Raw genomic sequence first — 23,846 nt, 5'->3', positions numbered from 1 at the left:
AATGAAAGATGCAGGAATTGTTATCTCAGGGCCAGGAATAAGTTGTGCACCCCAGACAGAATTTCGGCAACCTTTACTTCACAATAGATACTTTCAGTATCTCACTGGCTACTGCTGTTTTATTTCTATTCTCTTGCTTTTCCACCAAGTTTCCATATGACTTGCCTACACTGTAACTTTTTATTGTTTTAAATTAAAATTGTATGATTCCTTTCAGGCAGCAGTCTTCAAATCTTTGCCAGTATTATTGACCTTTTCTTTAATATGTGTTTCTCATATCTACTTTTCACTCTTTTTACTTGTCCACTTGATAGCAAAAAAAAAGTAACACTTTCCGTCACAGGTCAAGCCGTTCAAGTAGGTGCGATTGGGGAAAATGTATTCATTCACTACATGACAGATGTAAAAATCTAATTTAACATTTTGAACACTTTGTCGAGAGACAAGTTAGGGAAGGCTGTCATATAAACTATATGCTTTTCTAACAGGGATTGAAATACGTAACAAATTTGTCTGAAGAGACAAAGGAATTTAAATTTTAGTCAAGTCTATGAATGAAACACTCTCGTAGGATGCAGCAGACACCAACCTTGTGTGTCGTGCTGTTCCCAATGTTTACTGTCCCTGAAAAACAGCTTTCGATCCATATGAAAATTGGTATAAAAGAGCTCCAGGGGCTTTACCAATTGGCAACTGAGCTCACATTTCAATCAAGCCTCATTCCTCCCCTCTGTGCCTCCCTCCACTCCCCATGTCATCAAGCCAAAACACTATCATGCAGAGTGAAGAACTGGGGCTTGATTCAAATAATGGTATGCTTGGTATGAGGTGGATGAGAATTACAGTTTACTGACCACAGTTTAAAATGTACAGAAGTGGTGACAGACCCCATTTAAAGTAATGTTTTACTTCTTAGAGTACCTGTAATATTAAATTAATGCAAGCCTACAGCACAGTGTAAGGAACTCAGAGATTACAGTGTCCATGTTGATAATAAGAAACATAATGTTTCTTAAGGAGCACAGTACAAAAATTATTCCATTGTATTAGTCACCCATTTTTTGTCGTCATTCTCTAGTTAAGCTTCATTCACATCTCCATTCGGAGATCCATCACACTGTTCTGGTATTGCATAATCCTCTATTTCACAGCCGGATCTCCATCTAGCATTTGCGAATGATCAGGCAGCTGGATCTCTGAGCGAAATGTGAAAGAAGCCTTATGGTTAGTGATGAGCAAAGTTATAAAAAATTTGATTTGGCTTCACCAAATTTCACATAGAAATTTGATTCATTATGAATTACTTTGTCATGAATCGCATTCCATTGTATATAGTTAGCGCAATGACAGGTAACGGCAATCGCGCCGCCCTTAGTCATTGAACCTCTCAGATGCCGAGTTTATCGCTGATCGTGGTATGTAACATTAAAATTTAGACCTTTCAGGGGTTAATCAGGGTTAAAAAAAATACATACTCTCCTTATCCATTTGTTCATGGAGAGGATATCGCGGCCAACTTAATTGAAGACACCGCTCAAAATCTTGCGTGGTGACTTGATGATGTTATCACGCTGGCCGGGTGCGGTGATGTCATCACTGATGACATCACTGCGCCCGGCAAACACATTAACCGGGTGACATCATACGTTACCATCTGCAAGATTTTGCTAGGTTTCTTCAATCAAAATGGCTGCAACAGCCTCTCCTTAAGCAAATGGATATGCGAGTATTTTTATATTTTATCTTTTTTACTGCCATTTCAGGAAAAATTGATTAATTACCACAAAGTGTGAGAAAATTTGGCTTCAAGGCGTATCAAATTTTTCTTGAAATTTGGATCAAAGTCAATTTGTTTGATTTCAATTCGCTCATCTCTACTTATGGTCTATAAATTGGGGCAGGCTCCATATATGACTGATACATGATACTTATTTATCTTTAATATTTAATTTTGTAATTTTAACTTTTTTACTTTCTTTTATATGTTCCCAAAAGAAACTTTGAGAGACTTGATGATTATTTTAGTGATTTCTGTTACATTGCATACATTGTATTTCCCTTTCACTGGAGCTGCCCAGCCACACAACAAAACTGCCCTGACAAGTAACAACTGTCAGAATCACAGCTGATCAGTTAGACCAATGGAGGCAGAGTCAATGTGATCACAATGGTAGTAATGGTAAGATAACATTGGTGACTTTCTTTTACTACCAGCCTGCCTACCCAGGAGTGCACAAGTTTATGATAACCATATAAAGACACTCAAGATGTGCAAATTTCCTAAAATTAGTTTCAGCCCAATTAGCCCAAGATATTCATTTGGGTACAGAAGAATTCTACACAAATCAAAAATGCTATATCTCTCTCAATCTACCAAATAAGAATAAAAAAAAATTAATTGGGTCAAATCTCGATTTTACTGTATCAATATGCTCATCTCTAAATGACATGCATTAAAGGCTTAAAATACCATTCGTTTTCCATACGGCCCCATTACACTGTCCGATCTTTGGGCAGAAAGAGCAGTGATGGTCAATGAACTTCCATTGGTGATTCTTTGCACCGGCCTATTATACCGGCTGATGCAAAGTGAATATAGGAGAAATGATTGCTACCATATCCGTTCCTCCCTTATTCAGTTCTTATTATTGGCAGCACATTTCTGATTACACACAGACATGTAATGTCGATAATCATGTATCTTTCATCCTGATGAGTAATGTAAATATGAACTTTTATTCTGTCAAGTGCCCAAGAGGTGGTGCTTCACTCTGAAGTGCTCTCTTCAATGAGCTGCTTCACACTGCAGTTTTAGACATTGATTTTATGTTATTGTATGTATATCTTTTAGACTTGAAAAAGGGGTCCACAGAACCCCAAAACACGTTGTCTCAATAAAACCTACTGTATTGAAAACCTCTGGTTGCGACTTTGCGCCTATGGTCCACCTCTCCACTCGACTTTTACACTCCAGTGGAAGCTTACCATATCATTTGACCCAGACGGCGGCCTGGCTTCCGCCAAAAGAGAGTAAGGACAAATTCGGCAGCACCAACCAGTTACAATCTACCACATTGTTGCCTTCATTGCGGTTGCGCCCAATTTTAGGTGCAACCGAAACAGGTGAGCATAACCACATTTCCTGTACTAGGAGGCTACTGCTTGACATACTCACCCTATGAGCGCCTTTTTATTCTTGTGGCCACCATTTGCTGTTTTACTCAAAGAATAAAGGAGCTGTGAAGCAGTTCAATGCAGTGAAGCTTAGCCTCCAGGGCATTTGAAGGAACAGTGCTGATGGACACCCTTTAATGATTCATCATCACTTGGTGATTGATTCTCATTCAGTTTACAACTGATTGCTTCAATCAAAATGGCTGCAACAGCCTCTCCTTAAGCAAATGGATATGCGAGTATTTTTATATTTTATCTTTTTTACTGCCATTTCAGGAAAAATTGATTAATTACCACAAAGCGTGAGAAAATTTGGCTTCAAGGCGTATCAAATTTTTCTTGAAATTTGGATCAAAGTCAATTTGTTTGATTTCAATTCGCTCATCTCTACTTATGGTCTATAAATTGGGGCAGGCTCCATATATGACTGATACATGATACTTATTTATCTTTAATATTTAATTTTGTAATTTTAACTTTTTTACTTTCTTTTATATGTTCCCAAAAGAAACTTTGAGAGACTTGATGATTATTTTAGTGATTTCTGTTACATTGCATACATTGTATTTCCCTTTCACTGGAGCTGCCCAGCCACACAACAAAACTGCCCTGACAAGTAACAACTGTCAGAATCACAGCTGATCAGTTAGACCAATGGAGGGAGTCAATGTGATCACAATGGTAGTAATGGTAAGATAACATTGGTGACTTTCTTTTACTACCAGCCTGCCTACCCAGGAGTGCACAAGTTTATGATAACCATATAAAGACACTCAAGATGTGCAAATTTCCTAAAATTAGTTTCAGCCCAATTAGCCCAAGATATTCATTTGGGTACAGAAGAATTCTACACAAATCAAAAATGCTATATCTCTCTCAATCTACCAAATAAGAATAAAAAAAAATTAATTGGGTCAAATCTCGATTTTACTGTATCAATATGCTCATCTCTAAATGACATGCATTAAAGGCTTAAAATACCATTCGTTTTCCATACGGCCCCATTACACTGTCCGATCTTTGGGCAGAAAGAGCAGTGATGGTCAATGAACTTCCATTGGTGATTCTTTGCACCGGCCTATTATACCGGCTGATGCAAAGTGAATATAGGAGAAATGATTGCTACCATATCCGTTCCTCCCTTATTCAGTTCTTATTATTGGCAGCACATTTCTGATTACACACAGACATGTAATGTCGATAATCATGTATCTTTCATCCTGATGAAAGATGCAAAACGCCTCCCAAAAACACATTCTCTCGTTTATCGGCTGCTCAATTATATGTGACAATTATCAGAAATGAGTGTTTCTATGAACGATTGTTCGGTATAATTGACCCAAATATCGTTTGGTCTCATAGGACCCATAGTTGACTTTCCTAGAGTGAACTCAGTCATGAACTGTATAAAGGTTCTCTTTGATTGACTACCTCTTTGGTTGGATTCTTTTCCCTAGTTTATTTGCCTGTAATATATATACACTGCTCAAAAAATAAAGGGAACACAAAAATAACACATCCTAGATCTGAATTAATTAAATATTCTTCTGAAATACTTTGTTCTTTACATAGTTGAATGTGCTGACAACAAAATCACACAAAAATAAAAAAATGGAAATCATATTTTTCAACCCATGGAGGTCTGGATTTGGAGTCACACTCAAAATTAAAGTGGAAAAACACACTACAGGCTGATCCAACTTTGATGTAATGTCCTTAAAACAAGTCAAAATGAGGCTCAGTAGTGTGTGTGGCCTCCACGTGCCTGTATGACCTCCCTACAACTCCTGTGCATGCTCCTGATGAGGTGGCGGACGGTCTCCTGAGGGATCTCCTCCCAGACCTGGACTAAAGCATCTGCCAACTCCTGGACAGTCTGTGGTGCAATGTGACGTTGGTGGATAGAGTGAGACATGATGTCCCAGATGTGCTCAATTGGATTCAGGTCTGGGGAACGGGCGGGCCAGTCCATAGCATCAATGCCTTCGTCTTGCAGGAACTGCAGACACACTCCAGCCACATGAGGTCTAGCATTGTCTTGCATAGGAGGAACCCAGGGCCAACCGCACCAGCATATGGTCTTACAAGGGGTCCGAGGATCTCATCTCGGTACCTAATGGCAGTCAGGCTACCTCTGGCGAGCACATGGAGGGCTGTGCGGCCCTCCAAAGAAATGCCACCCCACACCATTACTGACCCAATGCCAAACCGGTCATGCTGAAGGATGTTGCAGGCAGCAGAATGTTCTCCACGGGGTCTCCAGACTCTGTCACGTCTGTCACATGTGTTCAGTGTGAATCTGCTTTCATCTGTGAAGAACACAGGGCGCCAGTGGCGAATTTGCCAATCTTGGTGTTCTCTGGCAAATGCCAAACGTCCTGCACGGTGTTGGTCTGTAAGCACAACCCCCACCTGTGGAAGTCGGGCCCTCATATCACCCTCATGGAGTCTGTTTCTGACCGTTTGAGCAGACACATGCACATTTGTGGCCTGCTGGAGGTCATTTTGCAGGGCTCTGGCAGTGCTCCTCCGGTTCCTCCTTGCACAAAGGCGGAGGTAGCGGTCCTGCTGCTGGGTTGTTTCCCTCCTACAGCCTCCTCCACGTCTCCTGATGTACTGGCCTGTCTCCTGGTAGCGCCTCCAAGCTCTGGACACTACGCTGACAGACACAGCAAACCTTCTTGCCACAGCTCGCATTAATGTGCCATCCTGGATAAGCTGCACTACCTGAGCCACTTGTGTGGGTTGTAGACTCCGTCTCATGCTATCACTAGAGTGAAAGCACCGCCAGCATTCAAAAGTGACCAAAACATCAGCCAGGAAGCATAGGAACTGAGAAATGGTCTGTGGTCACCACCTGCAGAACCACTCCTTTATTGGGGGTGTCTTGCTAATTGCCTATAATTTCCACCTGTTGTCTATCCCATTTGCACAACAGCATGTGAAATTGATTGTCACTCAGTAATGCTTCCTAAGTGGACAGTTTGATTTCACAGAAGTGTGATTGACTTGGAGTTACATTGTGTTGTTTAAGTGTTCCCTTTATTTTTTTGAGCAGTGTGTATATATATATATATATATATATATATATATATATACAGTACAGACCAAAAGTTTAAACACACCTTCTCATTCAAAGAGTTTTCTTTATTTTCATGACTATGAAGGCATCAAAACGATGAATTAACACATGTGGAATTATATACATAACAAACAAGTGTGAAACAACTGAAAATATGTCATATCCTAGGTTCTTCAAAGTAGCCACCTTTTGCTTTGATTACTGCTTTGCACACTCTTGGCATTCTCTTGATGAGCTTCAAGAGGTAGTCCACTGAAATGGTCTTCCAACAGTCTTAAAGGAGTTTCCAGAGATGCTTAGCACTTGTTGGCCCTTTTGCCTTCACTCTGTGGTCCAGCTCACCCCAAACCATCTTGATTGGGTTCAAGTCCGGTGACTGTGGAGGCCAGGTCATCTGGCGCAGCACCCCATCACTCTCCTTCATGGTCAAATAGCCCTTACTTTCAAAGTTTTCCCAATTTTTCGGCTGACTGACCTTCATTTCTTAAAGTAATGGTGGCCACTCGTTTTTCTTTACTTAGCTGCTTTTTTCTTGCCATAATACAAATTCTAACAGTCTATTCAGTAGGACTATCAGCTGTGTATCCACCTGACTTCTCCTCAACGCAACTGATGGTCCCAACCCCATTTATAAGGCAAGAAATCCCACTTATTAAACCTGACAGGGCACACCTGTGAAGTGAAAACCATTTCAAGGGTCTACCTCTTGAAGCTCATCAAGAGAATGCCAAGAGTGTGCAAAGTAGTAATCAAAGCAAAAGGTGGCTACTTTGAAGAACCTAGAATATGACATATTTTCAGTTGTTTCACACTTGTTTGTTATGTATATAATTCCACGTGTTAATTCATATTTTTGATGCCTTCAGTGTGAGTCTACAATTTTCATATTCATGAAAATAAAGTAAACTCTTTGAATGAGAAGGTGTGTCCAAACTTTTGGTCTCTACTGTATATATATATATATATATATATATTTCAAACAGTTATGTTTAGCTATACATACTTCACAGTAACTTAGAAGTACGTAGTAAAAAAGTTGGGCACCTCCAATTGGTAAAAACATAGTTATAAATTCCTTGGTCATGATGTGAGTGATGGGCGGCAATACTTAGCAAACATAATGTATAGTGAGAACTCAGCAGCTATAATTACATTATCTGATGTAGCACATTATGGCTTTCAAAAAGTGACATCTAAAATCCACAAACTGCTTCCCATGAGTTGTCCACATTAATCACCAGTGTCATCAGCTTCACAGTACAAGAATTATTTATTCAAATTAAATCCCACTTCCCAAATATAATTTGTCCCGCATCCTGCATCTCGCATTGCAATGTAACTACGATACATCCTTTTTTATGTGTATTTGTCTTTCCCTTATTGCAAAAAAAACCTTTATGAACCAGTTCATTTTATTGTCTAATTTCCTGCATTTATGCTTTTATAGTTTACTATTAATGCGTTACAGTATACGCTGCCATGACATTTCCTCTTATTTCTCAGGAAGACAGGAAGACTGATGAATTAGTAATGCATATTGGTGGCAGTAATACTCATAGAACATATGGTTTTATACAATACTTTAATTTATATCATCCATCTGAAAGTTTCCTTTCCTGTAAGAAAGTTGTGAGAAGTTTTACTCATATGATTCCGGTCGGCATGCCTGCTTCAGCAATACACCGTGTTTATTCTCGCCAGTTATATTAAATTCCCAACATCACAGGCAGGATATTAAATTCTCTTCCTTCTCACTACTTTCCCATTTTTTTCTATAATTCTATAAACCAACCCACTGACACTGAGAGTTATGAATCTCATAGATAATGAAGTCATTACCTCTTGCAGAATCCTCTTCATTTTGAGCAGTAATGTCTTTACAGATGTACAGTCTTGCATCATCAATCTAAAAGGCAATGATTCCAAGCCAGTGCAATCTTCCTGTGCATAGGGCCATTCCACAGATGGGCTGCTGGGCACTTGGCAGACACGAGGGCACTTAGTATCATCTGGATCGCTGTCTTTTGGCAAATGTAGAAAGAGGTTTCTGAAATAAATGGACAAATTATTACAAACACTATTCATACTTGAATACCTAGAAATAAGAAATATAAACTTGTACCCAATGGATGAGATTTTTCAATAGTGGCATAAAGTGCATACATAGGGAAAATGGCAGAACCGCTTAAAGACGAGGCCCATTTATATTTTTGCATTTTTGTTTTTTCCTCACCACATTCCAAGAATTATATATATATTTTTTTTCCCATTCACATAGACATATGAGGGTTTATTTTTTGCAGGAAAAGTATCATTTTTTAATGGCACCATTTAATTTACCGTGTCTTGTACTGGAAAACAGGAAAAAAATATCTGGGATGAAATTTTAAAAAAACACAATTATGCAAAAATTTTTAGGTTTTGATTTTACAACGTTCACTGTGCGCAAAAATGATATGATGTCCTTATTCTGTGGGTCAATATGATTATGGCGATACCAGACTGGTAGAGTTTTAATTTTTGCTTTATTTTAGAGCTATATGAGGAAATTAAGTGTAGTTTTACTGGTACCATTTTTGGGGTACGTACGACTTTTTGATCACTGTTATTTAACTTTTTTCGGGGGAGAAGGTGACCAAAAAAAGTGTTTTTATTTATTTTACTGTTACGGCAATCAATGTGAAGGACAATATTTTTATATTTGAATAGTTCAGACATTTCCATACTCGGCGATACCTGTTTTATATTTTTTATTGTTTGTTTACTTTATATGTAAAATTGGAAAAGGCAGGAGATTTGATTATTTATTTTTTTAATGCAAAAACATTTAGCCGCCTTAGAGAGCCAGAACCTATGATCTTCTGATCTCTTGTCCCATAGACCATTATAGAGTACTATTGTAGTTTATGAGATTCTAACATGCTATTTTGCTAGAGCCATGCTTCATGGCAGTTAACCTGAGGACATTAAGAAGACCCAGGTGACACGGACGTTCATACGACAGGTGGCAGGAGATCAGTGAGACTGGCAACACATGTTTTGATCTGACATGTTCTTCATTTGGATCAAATGACATCTGTGTTGTTTCTGGTGCTTGCCACACCTTCTTTCCCCAGGTGTGGCTATTTATGGTCATTTAACCCTCCTTATTTATTGTTGTTTCTCCCACTATGCTATGCGGTTTATAGCTTATGTTGAAGTTGTGGATAGCTGGTGTGTGGATCTCGGTTGAGTTCCTGGTGCTGCCATAGCCACTTGTAGTTAAGTTTTTTCTTTCCCTTTTGTATTTTGTTTGAGTTATTTTGTGTGTTGCTTTTCCTTGTGATTTGTATTAAAGCCTGAGGGAGACAACCTGTTCATCCTTCCATTTGGAGGAACAGGTTGTCTCAGTACTGACATTAGTACCAGGGTCCTATAGGGTGAATTAGGACACTAGGTATTCCTGTGTATGAACTCAACTACCTCTGGGGTCTGTTCATACTGGTAGTTAGTCAGGACTTTGATTAGGGTTTTACAAGGAGGTGTCCATCTCCTTTCCCTAGTTTCCAGGCCTTATTCCCTCACCCCTTTCCTTTCCCTCCTATGTTCTGTTTGATGTTTCCCTTCCACACCCGAAGGTGACACCAAGACTGTCATGGTAACCAATTGGAGCCCAGCAATTTTACTGTGGGGGTTCTAATCTGAGGGATCTATTGAACGTGGCAGCTGACAGTTTAAATGGCTGGGTTTGGTGTCATGACCGACCCTGGTCATTGCAGCCGCATGCCAGCTGCATTATCCAGCGAGCACACACTATGTATGGAGTGGGCTCAGCACAGCAGTCTGCTTCACACAACCCCTTACACATAATGACGTACATGAATTTTAAAATTGGAGCATTAAGTGTTGCAGTAAAGATGACCAAGAGTCATATGTAGTGTCAAGACCTTCTGTGGCTGCCTAACATAATATAAAATATATTAATGGGGTTGTGCCATAAACTACTTTTCATCACCATTACTCTGGCTCCCATTCCTCTTTGGATTCTTTAATTTTCAAATTTGTCTCATTCGCAGTTTTCTCTCATCCCATATGTTTGAATCCTACTTCCTAGCTTGTTATGTATCTGCTGTCCCATCATGCCTTAGAGCAGTGCGGTGTGTCCTCAGGACATGTGACACTAACCACTCCCTTTGTTCTTACTAATGATGCTTGTGCGTCCTACGTTACAAGGCTCCAATGTTGGACGTAACCTACAACAACTGGATACTGCATTGGCACATGGTACAATGATGGGCTAATAGCTTCAGAATAAAGTCTTGATAAATTGTGGTATTTGGGGAAAGTGATATAACAGTATATATTTGTTGGGTGGAATACATTTATATTAGTGGCACAATAGCTTTAACTATATAAAAATATTGCCTCAACATCAGTATTAAAAAACACATCAAAACTGTGTTTTATAACAGACACTTTTTTTTTTATTATTATTATTATTATTATTATTATTATAATTATCATTTATTGCTATCATACATCACTGGTTCCCAAGCTGTGTCTTTCTATTGCTTTCGAGCTGTACCAAAGGTCTTTGTTGATCATAAATAATATCTTACGATCACATTCTTTATTCTACTACAATGTATATATTGTAATTTGTTTACGCTCACTAAACGCCAATTTTCTTGAAAATTCATGCTGCCTCTAGTAATTTACATAATTGCCACTACGGTGAGACAGTCTGTCTTTTCTGAAAGACTGAGCTGAAAGGATATCTCCCAACATAAAACGGCAATAGAAGACGTATGATCTGGACATAAATGGAACACAAGTGGGTTTAAGTGGTACCATGAAAAAGCTGCAATCCAATATGAAAACAACTAATGCAATTGGAAAAAGAAACATTTGTTCACCCCATAAAGGGCCCAGGGAAGAAGACAGTGAGCAGTCTGCTGTTACTGAAGTGCATATTTGCATGCCACAATTTTTTTTAACAAAAGCCCCAACATAACTAAGATTACAGAGGACAAAGCAGTGGCTGACAATGAACAACAGATGCAGGCTCTGTTGTCATATTAGTTTATTTCTGCTGCTTATGACAATATTCCCATCTATAAACCATTCCACAATGCTGGCAAAAGCAAGCACTACAGAGTTGAGGCACATAATATGCTAAATACATTCATGGCTAAATCACAGCTTGATTACTTCATTATATCTAAATAATATCCCAGTCAAATCACTTTAGATCGCAATGTATTCGTTATTACAAATCATATTCTTTCTCAAATTGTTTTAATGACTAAGTATTACACTTGTCAGTGTAGTTTAGACTTTATGCCTTAAGTCGTCAGCTCATAAAACTAAGGGTACATTCACACGACCTTATGTGTTTTACAGTACGCAAAATGCGGATCCGCAAAACACGGATACTGGCCGTGTGCATTCCGCATTTTATGTAACGGAACATCCTCCTCCATGATAGTAATGACTATTCTTGTCCATAATGGTGGACAAGAATAGGACATGCTCTCTCCTTTTTGAGGGGCTGCAAAACGGAAGTATAGAATGCGGACACCACACGATGTGCGGTCCGCATCTTTTTCGGCCCCATTGAAATGAATGGGTCCGCATCCGATCCACAAAATTGCGCTACAGATGCAGACCAATAAATACGGTTGTGTGAATGTACCCAAGAGATAATATCATATGTATATGTGTATGTTTATTGGGCTATGCATGGTATAACACACTTTTTTTGGACTTCCTAACAGTCATTTCATTGAAGAACACTATCTTCACAAGAAGTGACTAGTGAAGTTTTGAAAAATGTAATTCGGCAGCTGGGACGAATTTCGTCAATAAATTCGATTGGTTACGAATTACTTTGTCATAAATCGCTTTTCGCTGTATGGGCACATGCAATGATGAGGAACGTGGATTACGCCGCTCCCGTCATTTAAACCCTCAAATGCCACATTCTGCGCTGATCGCAGAATCTGAGACTTACATTCAGGCTCTCAGAGGGTTAAAAAAAATTATAATATATATATATATATATATATATATATATACAGTACAGACCAAAAGTTTGGACACACCTTCTCATTCAAAGAGTTTTCTTTATTTTCATGACTATGAAAATTGTAGATTCACACTGAAGGCATCAAAACTATGAATTAACACATGTGGAATTATATACATAACAAACAAGTGTGAAACAACTGAAAATATGTCATATTCTAGGTTCTTCAAAGTAGCCACCTTTTGCTTTGATTACTGCTTTGCACACTCTTGGCATTCTCTTGATGAGCTTCAAGAGGTAGTCCCCTGAAATGGTTATCACTTCACAGGTGTGCCCTGTCAGGTTTAATAAGTGGGATCTCTTGCCTTATAAATGGGGTTGGGACCATCAGTTGCGTTGAGGAGAAGTCAGGTGGATACACAGCTGATAGTCCTACTGAATAGACTGTTAGAATTTGTATTATGGCAAGAAAAAAGCAGCTAAGTAAAGAAAAACGAATGGCCATCATTACTTTAAGAAATGAAGGTCAGTCAGTCAGCCGAAAAAATGGGAAAACTTTGAAAGTAAGGGCTATTTGACCATGAAGGAGAGTGATGGGGTGCTGCACCAGATGACCTGGCCTCCACAGTCACCGGACCTGAACCCAATCGAGATGGTTTGGGGTGAGCTGGACCGCAGAGTGAAGGCAAAAGGGCCAACAAGTGCTAAGCATCTCTGGGAACTCCTTCAAGACTGTTGGAAGACCATTTCAGGGGACTACCTCTTGAAGCTCATCAAGAGAATGCCAAGAGTGTGCAAAGCAGTAATCAAAGCAAAAGGTGGCTACTTTGAAGAACCTAGAATATGACATATTTTCAGTTGTTTCACACTTGTTTGTTATGTATATAATTCCACATGTGTTAATTCATAGTTTTGATGCCTTTATAGTCATGAAAATAAAGAAAACTCTTTGAATGAGAAGGTGTGTCCAAACTTTTGGTCTGTACTGTATATATAGTCACCTCATCCACTTGATGACAGAGAGGCCATTCACTCCTGGTCTTGATTGAAGGAAACCTGCCAAAGGACCTGTGGCGAGTGTAATGTCACCATGTGATTACGCTGGCCGTGTGCAGTGATATCATCTTTTTACTTTTCTTTTTAGTACCGCTAGGGGACTTAAATATGTGATCATATGATCACGTACAATAGACTGCAATAGTATTATACTATTGCTGTTCATGGGACTTTTGCAGGCTTCCTTTTAAGCCCTACTGCAGATAGGGTTTAATGGGCAGTTTCCTACAACAGGACTGGGATTCTTCACAAGGTCCCAGACTCCCATAGCAACCAGTCCAACAGTTTCACCTTTGTGGTGCCGATAGGAGGACAGCAGGAGCCCCTTTACTTTTTGTGTTTGTCTCTATAGTGGTAAATCCAGAACAGGTCTTCATTCTAAATACAAATGTGATAAAATTACACATGTAAAATATTCTGAGCTTTATACACCACCATTGTATGGATGGGTGTATGTTCTTGTTATTAAAGTATACTATGACCATACATTTAGTATAACTTTGCTTTGGAAATGTTAATTACAGTTGAGTAAGGAAGCAGTGAATACTAATCAGCTAATTTCCATACTTTAACACAACCTCATTAAGGAAGATAACACCTAATGTTTAGATCCAGAGACTACACTAGTCATTGTATTAAATGATTCCATCCCTGCCCAAATCAATCAAAGAGTAAATTACCTCAGGTCAAGGGAAATACAAGGGTAAGATTGCAGTTAAGCTACACCCAGAAAATAAGACAGGCCTAATTATTTCCAATGAATGCATATGTTCTTTTGCATGCAGGCAGTTCATTAACTTTCACTACCAGGTTATAAAACCGTTTGTCCAATTGACAAAATTACGTTTCCTAATAATTGTTTTGCTCTATTTTAAAAAACTATTCATATCTTCTGCATGTTTGATCTATAATAATGGCCTTCATGCACAATTACTAGACAGTTGTCATAATAACCAATGACATCACACCTTCCATTTTTATCTTGCACTACAATTGAAAGGTGAAATATGATTGGATTTCTATTGTTCATTTTTTATTTATATTTGCATTCAGTTTAGACATTTTGAATACATGTGAGACTTTTTTTGCACTTGGTAAAATGACATATTTCAAGAACATTGAAGCATTTTATCGTTCTTTCTCTTGGTCAGGTAAGTGGTCAATGCGATAAATTGTTGCATGCAGAAAGTTAATGCTCCCTCCCAAAGTTTTACATGATCAAAATTATAATAAGAACTATGAAATACATACCATTTGACCATTGTGAGGCATACCACATGTGCCACATCTGCATAAAAATTCAGTAGTTATGGTGCCCATGTCACACACTGTAGACAAAACAAGGACAGAGCGCATCTATTGAGCATGCCTCATAGATGCTTAATAGATAATTTAAAACCTAGCTGAAGAACTGTGACCAAACACTGGTGGTCAATGAATGCTATTCTGAATGGTCCTCATTTATGTTAGGGCTACACCAAAGTTCAGTGCTGGGTCTCCTATTATTAAAGCTATTTATTAATGATATTGAGGATGGGATTAATAGCACCATTTCTATTTTTGCAGAAGACACTAAGCTATGTAGAACTGTACAGTCTATGGAAGATGTCCATAAACTACAAGCTGACTTGAACACTCTAAATGATTGGTTATCAACTTGGCAAATGAGGTTCAATTTGGATAAATGTAAAGTTATGCTTCTGAGGACAAATAATTTCCATGCATCATATGTTCTAGAAGGAGTAACACTGAGGGAGACCATTGAAGAGAAGGATTTGGGTGCGCATGCAGATCATAGACTGAATAACGTCATGCAAGGTCAATCAATGGCTTCTAAGGTCAGTAGAATATTGTCATGTATTAAAAGAGGCATGGACAGTTATGTAATATTACCACTCTACAAAGAGAGAGCCCAGTATTCTACTCAGTGTTTCTCGACAATATATGCATTGTCTGGGGATACTCTTTCTCATTATGGAGAGAGCCTTTGTACGCAGAGTATGACAAAGGCTTCTTCACCACAATAAATGTGAATCTGGAGAACAGTCTACCTCAGAAGGTGGTAATAGCAGGAACAGTTTCAAAAAAGGCTTAGTTGAGTTCTCAGAATTAAATAGCATTGATGCTTATAACTAATAAAAAAAATAATAAATAAAAAAATGTATAGAAGTCTGCTTCCTACTCCCCTTTCATAAATTCCCTTCCCCACCCATCCTTCAGTGGAACTTGATGGACATATATTAGTGTTGGGCGAGCATGCTCGGCCGAACACCATTTTTACTCGAGCATCGCGATCCTCGGCACATCGCGATGTTTGACCGAACACCACGTGTGCTCTGGACGGCGATACAGATGAACGGTGGGGGGCCAGGGAGAGGCGTTTCCCTTGCCCATTCCTCTGATAGACTGCAGAGGCCGGTGCAGGCGGCGCGTCACATTATGGGGGGGCACTATGGGGGCATCTATTTGGGGCCCCTATATACTGGCACATTATGGGGGTGCACTAAGTAAAAGGGGGAAGCACTATGGGGGCATCTATTGGGGGCCTCTATATACTGACACATTATGGGGGGGCGCTATGGAGAAGGGGGGAAGGAGCACTATGGGGGCATCTAATGAGGGCCCTATATACTGGCACATTATGGGGGAGGAACTATGGAGAAGGAGGAAGGAGCACTATTGGGGCATCTACTGGTGGTTCTATATACTGGCTCATTATGGGGGTCACTATGGATAAAGTGAAGGATCACTATGGGGGTGAAGGATCACAATGGGGGTATCTACTGGGGGCACCCTTGCACAGTATCAGCTTAGCACAGTTATTTTTGGGGGGCATTATGGTTACAGTATTAGTGTCAGGGGCACTATTTGCTGGGTGCAGTTATTTTTTAGAGAATTGTATTCCAATAATTATTGAAGGAGGTGCTATCTGAGGTGTAACTAGTATTTTCAAGGGGTTTAATTGTTTCTACAGCACAGCATCTCAGTATTGGGGGTGCATGATGGGATGTTGAGAAGGTGGGAGGAAAAGTAGGAAGCTAAGATGTCTGTCTGTCAAACTCTGCAGAGATGAGAGATGGCTGAAAGAAATCATCATGGCGGTCTGGTCTGAATGGAGAAGATGAAGAAAGAATATCTACATCATCTACAGGAGACGTCACTGGATGTAAGAGGTATGTGCGCTGTATTAGGCTGCCTTCATATATGCGTTAGTGATTCTGGCAGGCTGTTCAAGCTGAGAACAGCCTGCTGGAATTTACTGCATCCGGCACTGCTGGATGCAGACAGAATGCCCGCCAGTCCCATAAACTATAATTAACTTTTATTTTGAACATAGTGAAGAGAAATTCTGTACCAAGTGTAGGTGATGTGGGCGGTGCAATATGTGGGTGGTGCTGTGTGTGGGTGTGGCTTGAGGGTGGGCAGGGATACAGGGGCCCCATAATCTCCTATTGCCCGGGGGCTCCATGAGTTTGTCAGTCCGCCCCTGGTTATACGCATTTTGGCCAACACCGAATACTTGTTGTTCACCTTTCTCGACCCCCGCTACAAAGAGAACTTCTCATCTCTCATTCCTGTGGTGGAGAGGACTAGCAAAATGGTGCAATACCAGAAGGTCCTTGTGGAAAAATTGTTCCAAAAATTTCCAGCTGACAATGCTGGCGGCAGAGTACGTAGTTCCTTGGGCAACCGAGTAGGGGAGATGAGGGGAACACACAGCAGGAGGCAGTGCAACAATCTCCAAGGTCTGGGACAGTTTCATGACACTCCGCCAGCACCCTCACCCTGATGCGCGGCCTAGTGTCACAAGGAGGGAAAAGTTTTGGAAGATGGTGAAGAAGTACGTAGCAGACCGTGTCAGCGTCCTCAGTGATTCCTCTGTGCCTTACAACTATTAGGTGTCCAAGCTTGACACGTGGCACGAACTGGTGCTCTATGCCTTGGAGGTGCTGGCCTGCCCTGCCGCCAGCGTTTTGTCAGAGCGGGTATTTAGTGCTGCTAGGGGCATAATAACTGATAAGCGCATCCGCCTGTCAACTGAAAATGCTGACAGGTTGACTTATCAAAATGAACAAGGCCTGGATTGCCTCTGACTTCTCTACTCCACAAGAGGAAAGCGGCTGAACATAAAGGCACTTTAAATGTGGCTTTTACGGTGTATTGAATACACTTTATTCCCATGCACCCCTTCTTACCACAAAAAAGGGTACATAGTTCAATCTTCCTTTTCTCGCCCTCCTCCTCCATCATATCAACATGTTTATTAGGCTGCCCTCGCTCCTAATGTTTTAGAGGGTCAGCTTAGCAGCTCACCCCTAATGTTTTAGAGGGTCACCAGCAGGCCCTCGCCCATAATGTTTTAGATGGTCAGATCAGCAGCAGGTCCTCGCCCCTAATGTTTTAGATGGTCAGATCTGCAGCAGGCACTTGCCACTAATGTTTTAGAGGGTCAGCTAAGCAGCATACCCTCATCCCTAATGTTTTAGATGGTCAGATCAGCAGCAGGCCCTCGCCCCTAATGTTTTAGAGGGTCAGCTCATCAGCAGACCCTCACCCCTAATGTTTTAGATGGTCAGGTCAGCAGCAGGCCCTCGCCCCTAATGTTTTAGAGAGTCACCAGCAGGACCTTGCTCCTAATGTTTTAGAGGGTCAGATGGTCAGATGAGCAGCAGGCCCTCGCCCCTAATGTTTTAGAGGGTCACCAGCAGGCCCTTGCTCCTAATGTTTTTGAGGGTCACCAGCAGGCCATCAATCATAATTTTTCAAGGGTGTTTATGATGCCCTCCTTTAAGTGATATACAGGTTGTATTGGAGTGCCTCTTCCTTCTTTTTGGCAGAATGTTTCCTAACAACAATTTTTCCTCTAAAATCGATTTTATCTTTGGTTTTGTGCGTATTATTGTCAGTCTGTAAAAGTGGCATACTACTCGGACAACATCATTCCAAGCAGCGATCTAGGAGTCCAAGATGCATCCAGACATCCTCCTCATGCTGGTACCGAACCATTTCAGTGGTGTTTCCATCAATTTCTGACCTTTTCCTGTGAACCAGACACTCTCCCCTCTTCAGAGAAAGGGGTGCCTGGTTTAATGCCCTGGTTCTCCCATTGACTTCCATTGTGCTCTGGTGCTCTTTAGAGCACCCGAGCATCCCAAAGTGTTCTACTCGAGCACCTGAGCACTTTGGTGCTCGATCAACACTAACATATTATCTTTTTTCAACTATATTGTGTAACTTTGTCTCGGTATCATGGCCAAAGTTATTAAAGTCACAAATGGTACACTAAATGTGAACAGGCAAACAGGAGACAATTGACAAATCAAATTGACAGGAACTCTTTGGGCCAGACTAATACACTGTGTCATGCATAGTACAGGGATTGAGATGGTAATGCATGACATAAGGATTTTAATTACACCAAAAAAAGAATATTTATGCCATTCGCCAACCCCCTCAGACTTAATGCGTGACACAAGGCTGTACTTTGCCTGAGTGTTTCTTTAAGATGCTGAATATTTTTAGTTACCCAATGTTATTAATAACTTTCGTTTTCTATCTTCTTAAAGGAAATGTAGAAACAAAGAATGATTTATGTGGTAGGGAAAAGGTCCCTTTACATGGGACGACACAGCAGCAGATTGTTGGGAAGGAAGCGTTTCTTCCTGACAATCGCCTGCTCGCTGGTGAAGGAAACCATTGCATTTACATGCAGTGATCTCCTCCACAGTATAGGGAGGGGTAATTGCTAATTTCATCACTCTTCCCCATACTGACTAGCCATTTTCCGGCAGCAGGGGCTGTTTACACAGCACAATCTGCTGCCGGCAAACAATAATTTCTGTGGCCACACAAATGATCTATTACCCGATGAACGAGTATTTCATGTGTTCATAGGGAAATCAGCAGTACATTTTAACCGCCAGATAATTGCTAATGAGCGTTTTTAGGAACGCTCGTTAGCGATTATCTGCAGGATTCTTGACCCGTGTAAAGAGCCCTTAAAGGCTGGTTGCTTTAATCTAGTGGTCTGAAGGTCTTGCTAACATGAATCAAGAACAGAACTGGCAAAATGTTTTATCTTACTATATTTTTTTTTACTTTTAGTTGTGTCCCTGGTGAAAACAGAATACATTTCAATACATTACAGATTTGCTGTTTAAGGACTTCATATTTTTATCTACCTAATTATTAGACATTATTTTATAAATTCATTTTTATGCATATGCCCTTAAAACATACCATTAAAATCACCTGCCTAATATTGTACAGGTTCCTATATATTCAACCAAAACAGCTCTGGATCATCAAGTTACTAGATTTTCTAATGATGTTTTCCCAGTAGAACATTGCCCAAATCATCACACTTTCTCGACTTGGTTACTTTTTTTGTACAGTGCATCCTCGTGCCACCTCTTCCCCAGGTAATCAAACTATATGCACTTAATCATAATGTACAAGAAAATGTGATTCATCAAACAAGGCTAACTTCTTCCATTGATCCATGGTTCAGTTCTGATGCTCATATGCCTATTATAAGTGCTTTGGGGGGGGTGGACAGAGTTCAATACTATACAGTCTGTAGCTACACAGCTTTATATGAAGCAAAATGTGATACACTGTGGGAGAGATTAATCAAAACCAACCAATCAAATTCTGCCTCTCATTTTTCAGAGCTCCTTTGTAAAATGAAAGGTGCAATCTGAGTGGTTGATATAGGCAACTAAACCATGACTCTGTTATTGGTCCATCAGATGTCCTTTTGTAGACCATATTTGGTAGGTACTTACCACTGCATAGGAATAACACCCTACAAGACCAGCCACTTTAGAGATCGTTTAATATAGTCATCTAATCATCACAATTTGTCCCACTTTAAGATTGCTCAGATCCTTACAGCTGCCCAATTTTCCTGAATCCAAGACATCAACTCCAAGAACTAACTAATCACTTGCTGCCTAATATAATTCACTCCTTAAGAGATGCCACTTTCATGAGATAATTGTTATTCATCTTACTTGTCAGTGGTTTTAATGCTATGGATTAGAGATGAGCAAAGTTTTGAAATTTCGTCAAGAAATTCGCCAAACTTTGTCAAGAAATTCTATTCATTACGAACTACACTCACCTAAAGAATTATTAGAAACACCATACTAATACAGTGTTGGACCCCCTTTTGCCTTCAGAACTGCCTTAATTCTACGTGGCATTGATTCAACAAGGTGCTGATAGCATTCTTTAGAAATGTTGGCCCATATTGATAGGATAGCATCTTGCAGTTGATGGAGATTTGAGGGATGCACATCCAGGGCACGAAGCTCCCATTCCACCACATCCCAAAGATGCTCTATTGGGTTGAGATCTGGTGACTGTGGGGGCCATTTTAGTACAGTGAACTCATTGTCATGTTCAAGAAACCAATTTGAAATGATTCGAGCTTTGTGACATGGTGCATTATCCTGCTGGAAGTAGCCATCAGAGGATGGATACATGTTCTTATTCTGTTTACGCCAAATTCGGACCATTTGAATGTCTCAACAGAAATCGAGACTCATCAGACCAGGCAACATTTTTCCAGTCTTCAACAGTCCAATTTTGATGAGCTCGTGCAAATTGTAGCCTTTTTTTCCTTTTTGTAGTGGAGATGAGTGGTACCCGGTGGGGTCTTCTGCTGTTGTAGCCCATCCGCCTCAAGGTTGTGCGTGTTGTGGCTTCACAAATGCTTTGCTGCATACCTCGGTTGTAACGAGTGGTTATTTCAGTCAACGTTGCTCTTCTATCAGCTTGAATCAGTCGGCCCATTCTCCTCTGACCTCTAGCATCCACAAGGCATTTTTGCCCACAGGACTGCCGCATACTGGATGTTTTTCCCTTTTCACACCATTCTTTGTAAACCCTAGAAATGGTTGTGCGTGAAAATCCCTGTAACTGAGCAGATTGTGAAATACTCAGACCGGCCCGTCTGGCACCAACAACCATGCCACGCTCAAAATTGCTTAAATCACCTTTTCTTCCCATTCTGACATTCAGTTTGGAGTTCAGGAGATTGTCTTGACCAGGACCACACCCCTAAATGCATTGCAGCAACTGCCATGTGATTGGTTGACTAGATAATTGCATTAATGAGAGTGTACTTCACATTGTATGGAGCAGGCGCAATGATGAGGAGCAGCGATCGCGCCACCCCCTGCATTCAGCACTGATTGTGGAATCTGAAACTTACATTCAGGTGCTCAGGGGGTTAATCCAGGGTTAAATAAATATATATTTTATATATATATATATACAAACACACCTCATCCACTTGATTGAGGAGAGGCTGTCCGCTCCCATCTGGATTGAAGAAAACCTACGTGTCCAGCATGATCATGCTCGCTACGTGCGGGGATGGGGTGAGGTCCTTTGCAGTTTTCTTCAATCCAGACGGGAGCAGGCCGCCTGTCCATAATTAAGTGGATGAGGTGAGTATAATTTTTTTATTTTCAGCCACCGTTTTAGGTAAAATTGATTTGTTACCGTGAAGCGAAGCGCGAGAAAATTTGGCTTCACAGCGAATCAAGCGATTGAATTCCGCTTCAAATGCTTCAATTCGCTCAACACTACTATGGTAAATCAGTGAAAGACGATCCATTTACACAACTTACAAAAATATATACAACATAGAATTTTGCTTCTGAAAGTACTGCTTACACCTGTTTTCAATAATTTTAGTATTTCCTTGTAGCTGTCATTTTCAATATGACAAGTTTTCTGAATATTCCTAATACGATAGCGGTAGAGCCAGTGTTTGTACGCGCTCACATGATTACAATGTACATGCATAAAAATAACACGGTAAGGATAGACAAAAATGATTTTACTGCATCAAATGTTTACACACAAGGAAATAACAGATGTGATCAATGATAACCTGGTATTAGGATGAGCTCTGCCATTATAGTTATGCAAATATTTAAAGATATTGAGCTGTAAAAGAAAACTAGCTATTGTGTAAGCCTGAAAATACACTTTCTTGTTACATTGTGGTATAATTGAATAGCTGAAAAAAGTTTTGCCAATTTTGTAGGAATATTACCTCATTTCAACAAGTCTCTATGAACACTATGCACACTGCCTATACTGCCATGGTGCTCCTTTGTTTTTGTTTTTCACCCAGTATGGCAACCAACATAGCCTTCTCTTATTTTGGAGGTGCATGATATTTGGTGACATTCAACTAATTGCTGTGGTTACAACATAAAGCACAAAATTTGTGTTCTCCAATACTGTCCTCAGTGGTAAAATAAGTGGCACAGTTATGTATCCTTTGCTTAATGCTATTCCTTTGTACTGTACATTCAGATTGACCACTCCAGAAAACCACTGATGAATGATGAAGTGAAGGAGTTCTTGAACTGACTGCCTGTTTCTTGCTTTCAAGTTTGGCATACACACAGCGCTGATATATCAATACAGTAAACAGTATATACTTGTTCCTATAGTGCATGTACCAAAGAGTCTATGGGTATATTTTTGGCTGAGAAAGTACCTTATTATTACAAGGGTTGTCCAAAATAATTAAAAGTCTTAGACGCCTTTACTCCAGAGCCATTCTCTGCAGCGCTTCTCTGATATTCTTACCGCTGTTTCGGTGACGTTTGTTCAGTAGTCTACAGTTGAATACAGTCATTGGTTGCAGAGGTGAGGAGCCAAATCCAGGTATATAACTGTACATATCACTGTTTACTGTGACTTGCACATTGTCGTGCAGGGATGTGGCATCTGACTGCAGCAATTTACTGTCCTCAGCTATAGACCACTAAGGACAGTGATTGGCTGCAGTGTCACATCCTGTATCCAGGCACATCACATTTCAGCAGTGGGAGTTTTAGAGGGAGCGCTGCAGAAAATGGCTCTTTGAGTGTATGATTGTAGCACATTGTAGGAGTTGTCCAAAATTTTTAATTATCTCAAACAGCCCCTTTAATGTGGTGCCAGCATTAAACAGCTCATAATATACCGTTAACTTTATGGCAGTTAACAGTATATTGACAGACTTTGAGAGGGGGCACATCATTGGACTGTTAGAAGTAGGATGGTTGTTTTACCAAACTGCTCATCATCTAGGCTGTTCTGACCTAGGTGTTAAAAGTTGTTAAGAGCAGTGGTTATGTAAGTGCATAGACACATGGCGAACAGTCTCCACATGGCCCAGACAGACCATAAGTAGAGAGGATCATTTCATCTGCTGACAAGCATGAAAACCATAATGTCTTTAGTGACAAATCCTAGTTCTGTTTGGGATCCCACAATGGTCGGGTTCGAGTATGGAGGCCTCATAGTGAGTGCTTCAATCCTGCCTCTGCTGTGGAATGACACATTGCCCCAACTACTGGTGTGATGATCTGGGGAGCCATCACATGCAATATTTGTTCACTTAAAATAGTGATACGAGGGACACGGACAGTTCAGCAATATGTTCAGGACATCCTGTGGCCACACACGTTTCCTCTCATAGAATTTTTCAGCAGGATAATGCTTGCCCACACA

General features: G+C 40.2%; 1 protein-coding gene across 2 annotated transcripts in view; it reads right to left on the bottom strand.

Annotated features, from left to right (window-relative positions):
* Positions 1 to 23,846, bottom strand: part of CCSER1 (coiled-coil serine rich protein 1) — a 1,167,669-nt gene that overhangs the window by 505,903 nt on the left and 637,920 nt on the right. For both annotated transcript variants that reach the window (XM_040418157.1, XM_040418158.1), the window contains exon 6: positions 8,096 to 8,303. In XM_040418157.1, the coding sequence (XP_040274091.1) occupies positions 8,096 to 8,303 (208 nt within the window). The remainder of the gene's footprint in view (positions 1 to 8,095; positions 8,304 to 23,846) is intronic.

The sequence above is a fragment of the Bufo bufo genome, chromosome 2 (genome assembly GCF_905171765.1).
Source record: "Bufo bufo chromosome 2, aBufBuf1.1, whole genome shotgun sequence".
NCBI lineage: Eukaryota > Metazoa > Chordata > Amphibia > Anura > Bufonidae > Bufo > Bufo bufo.
This window is presented reverse-complemented; position numbering and strand designations above follow the sequence as displayed.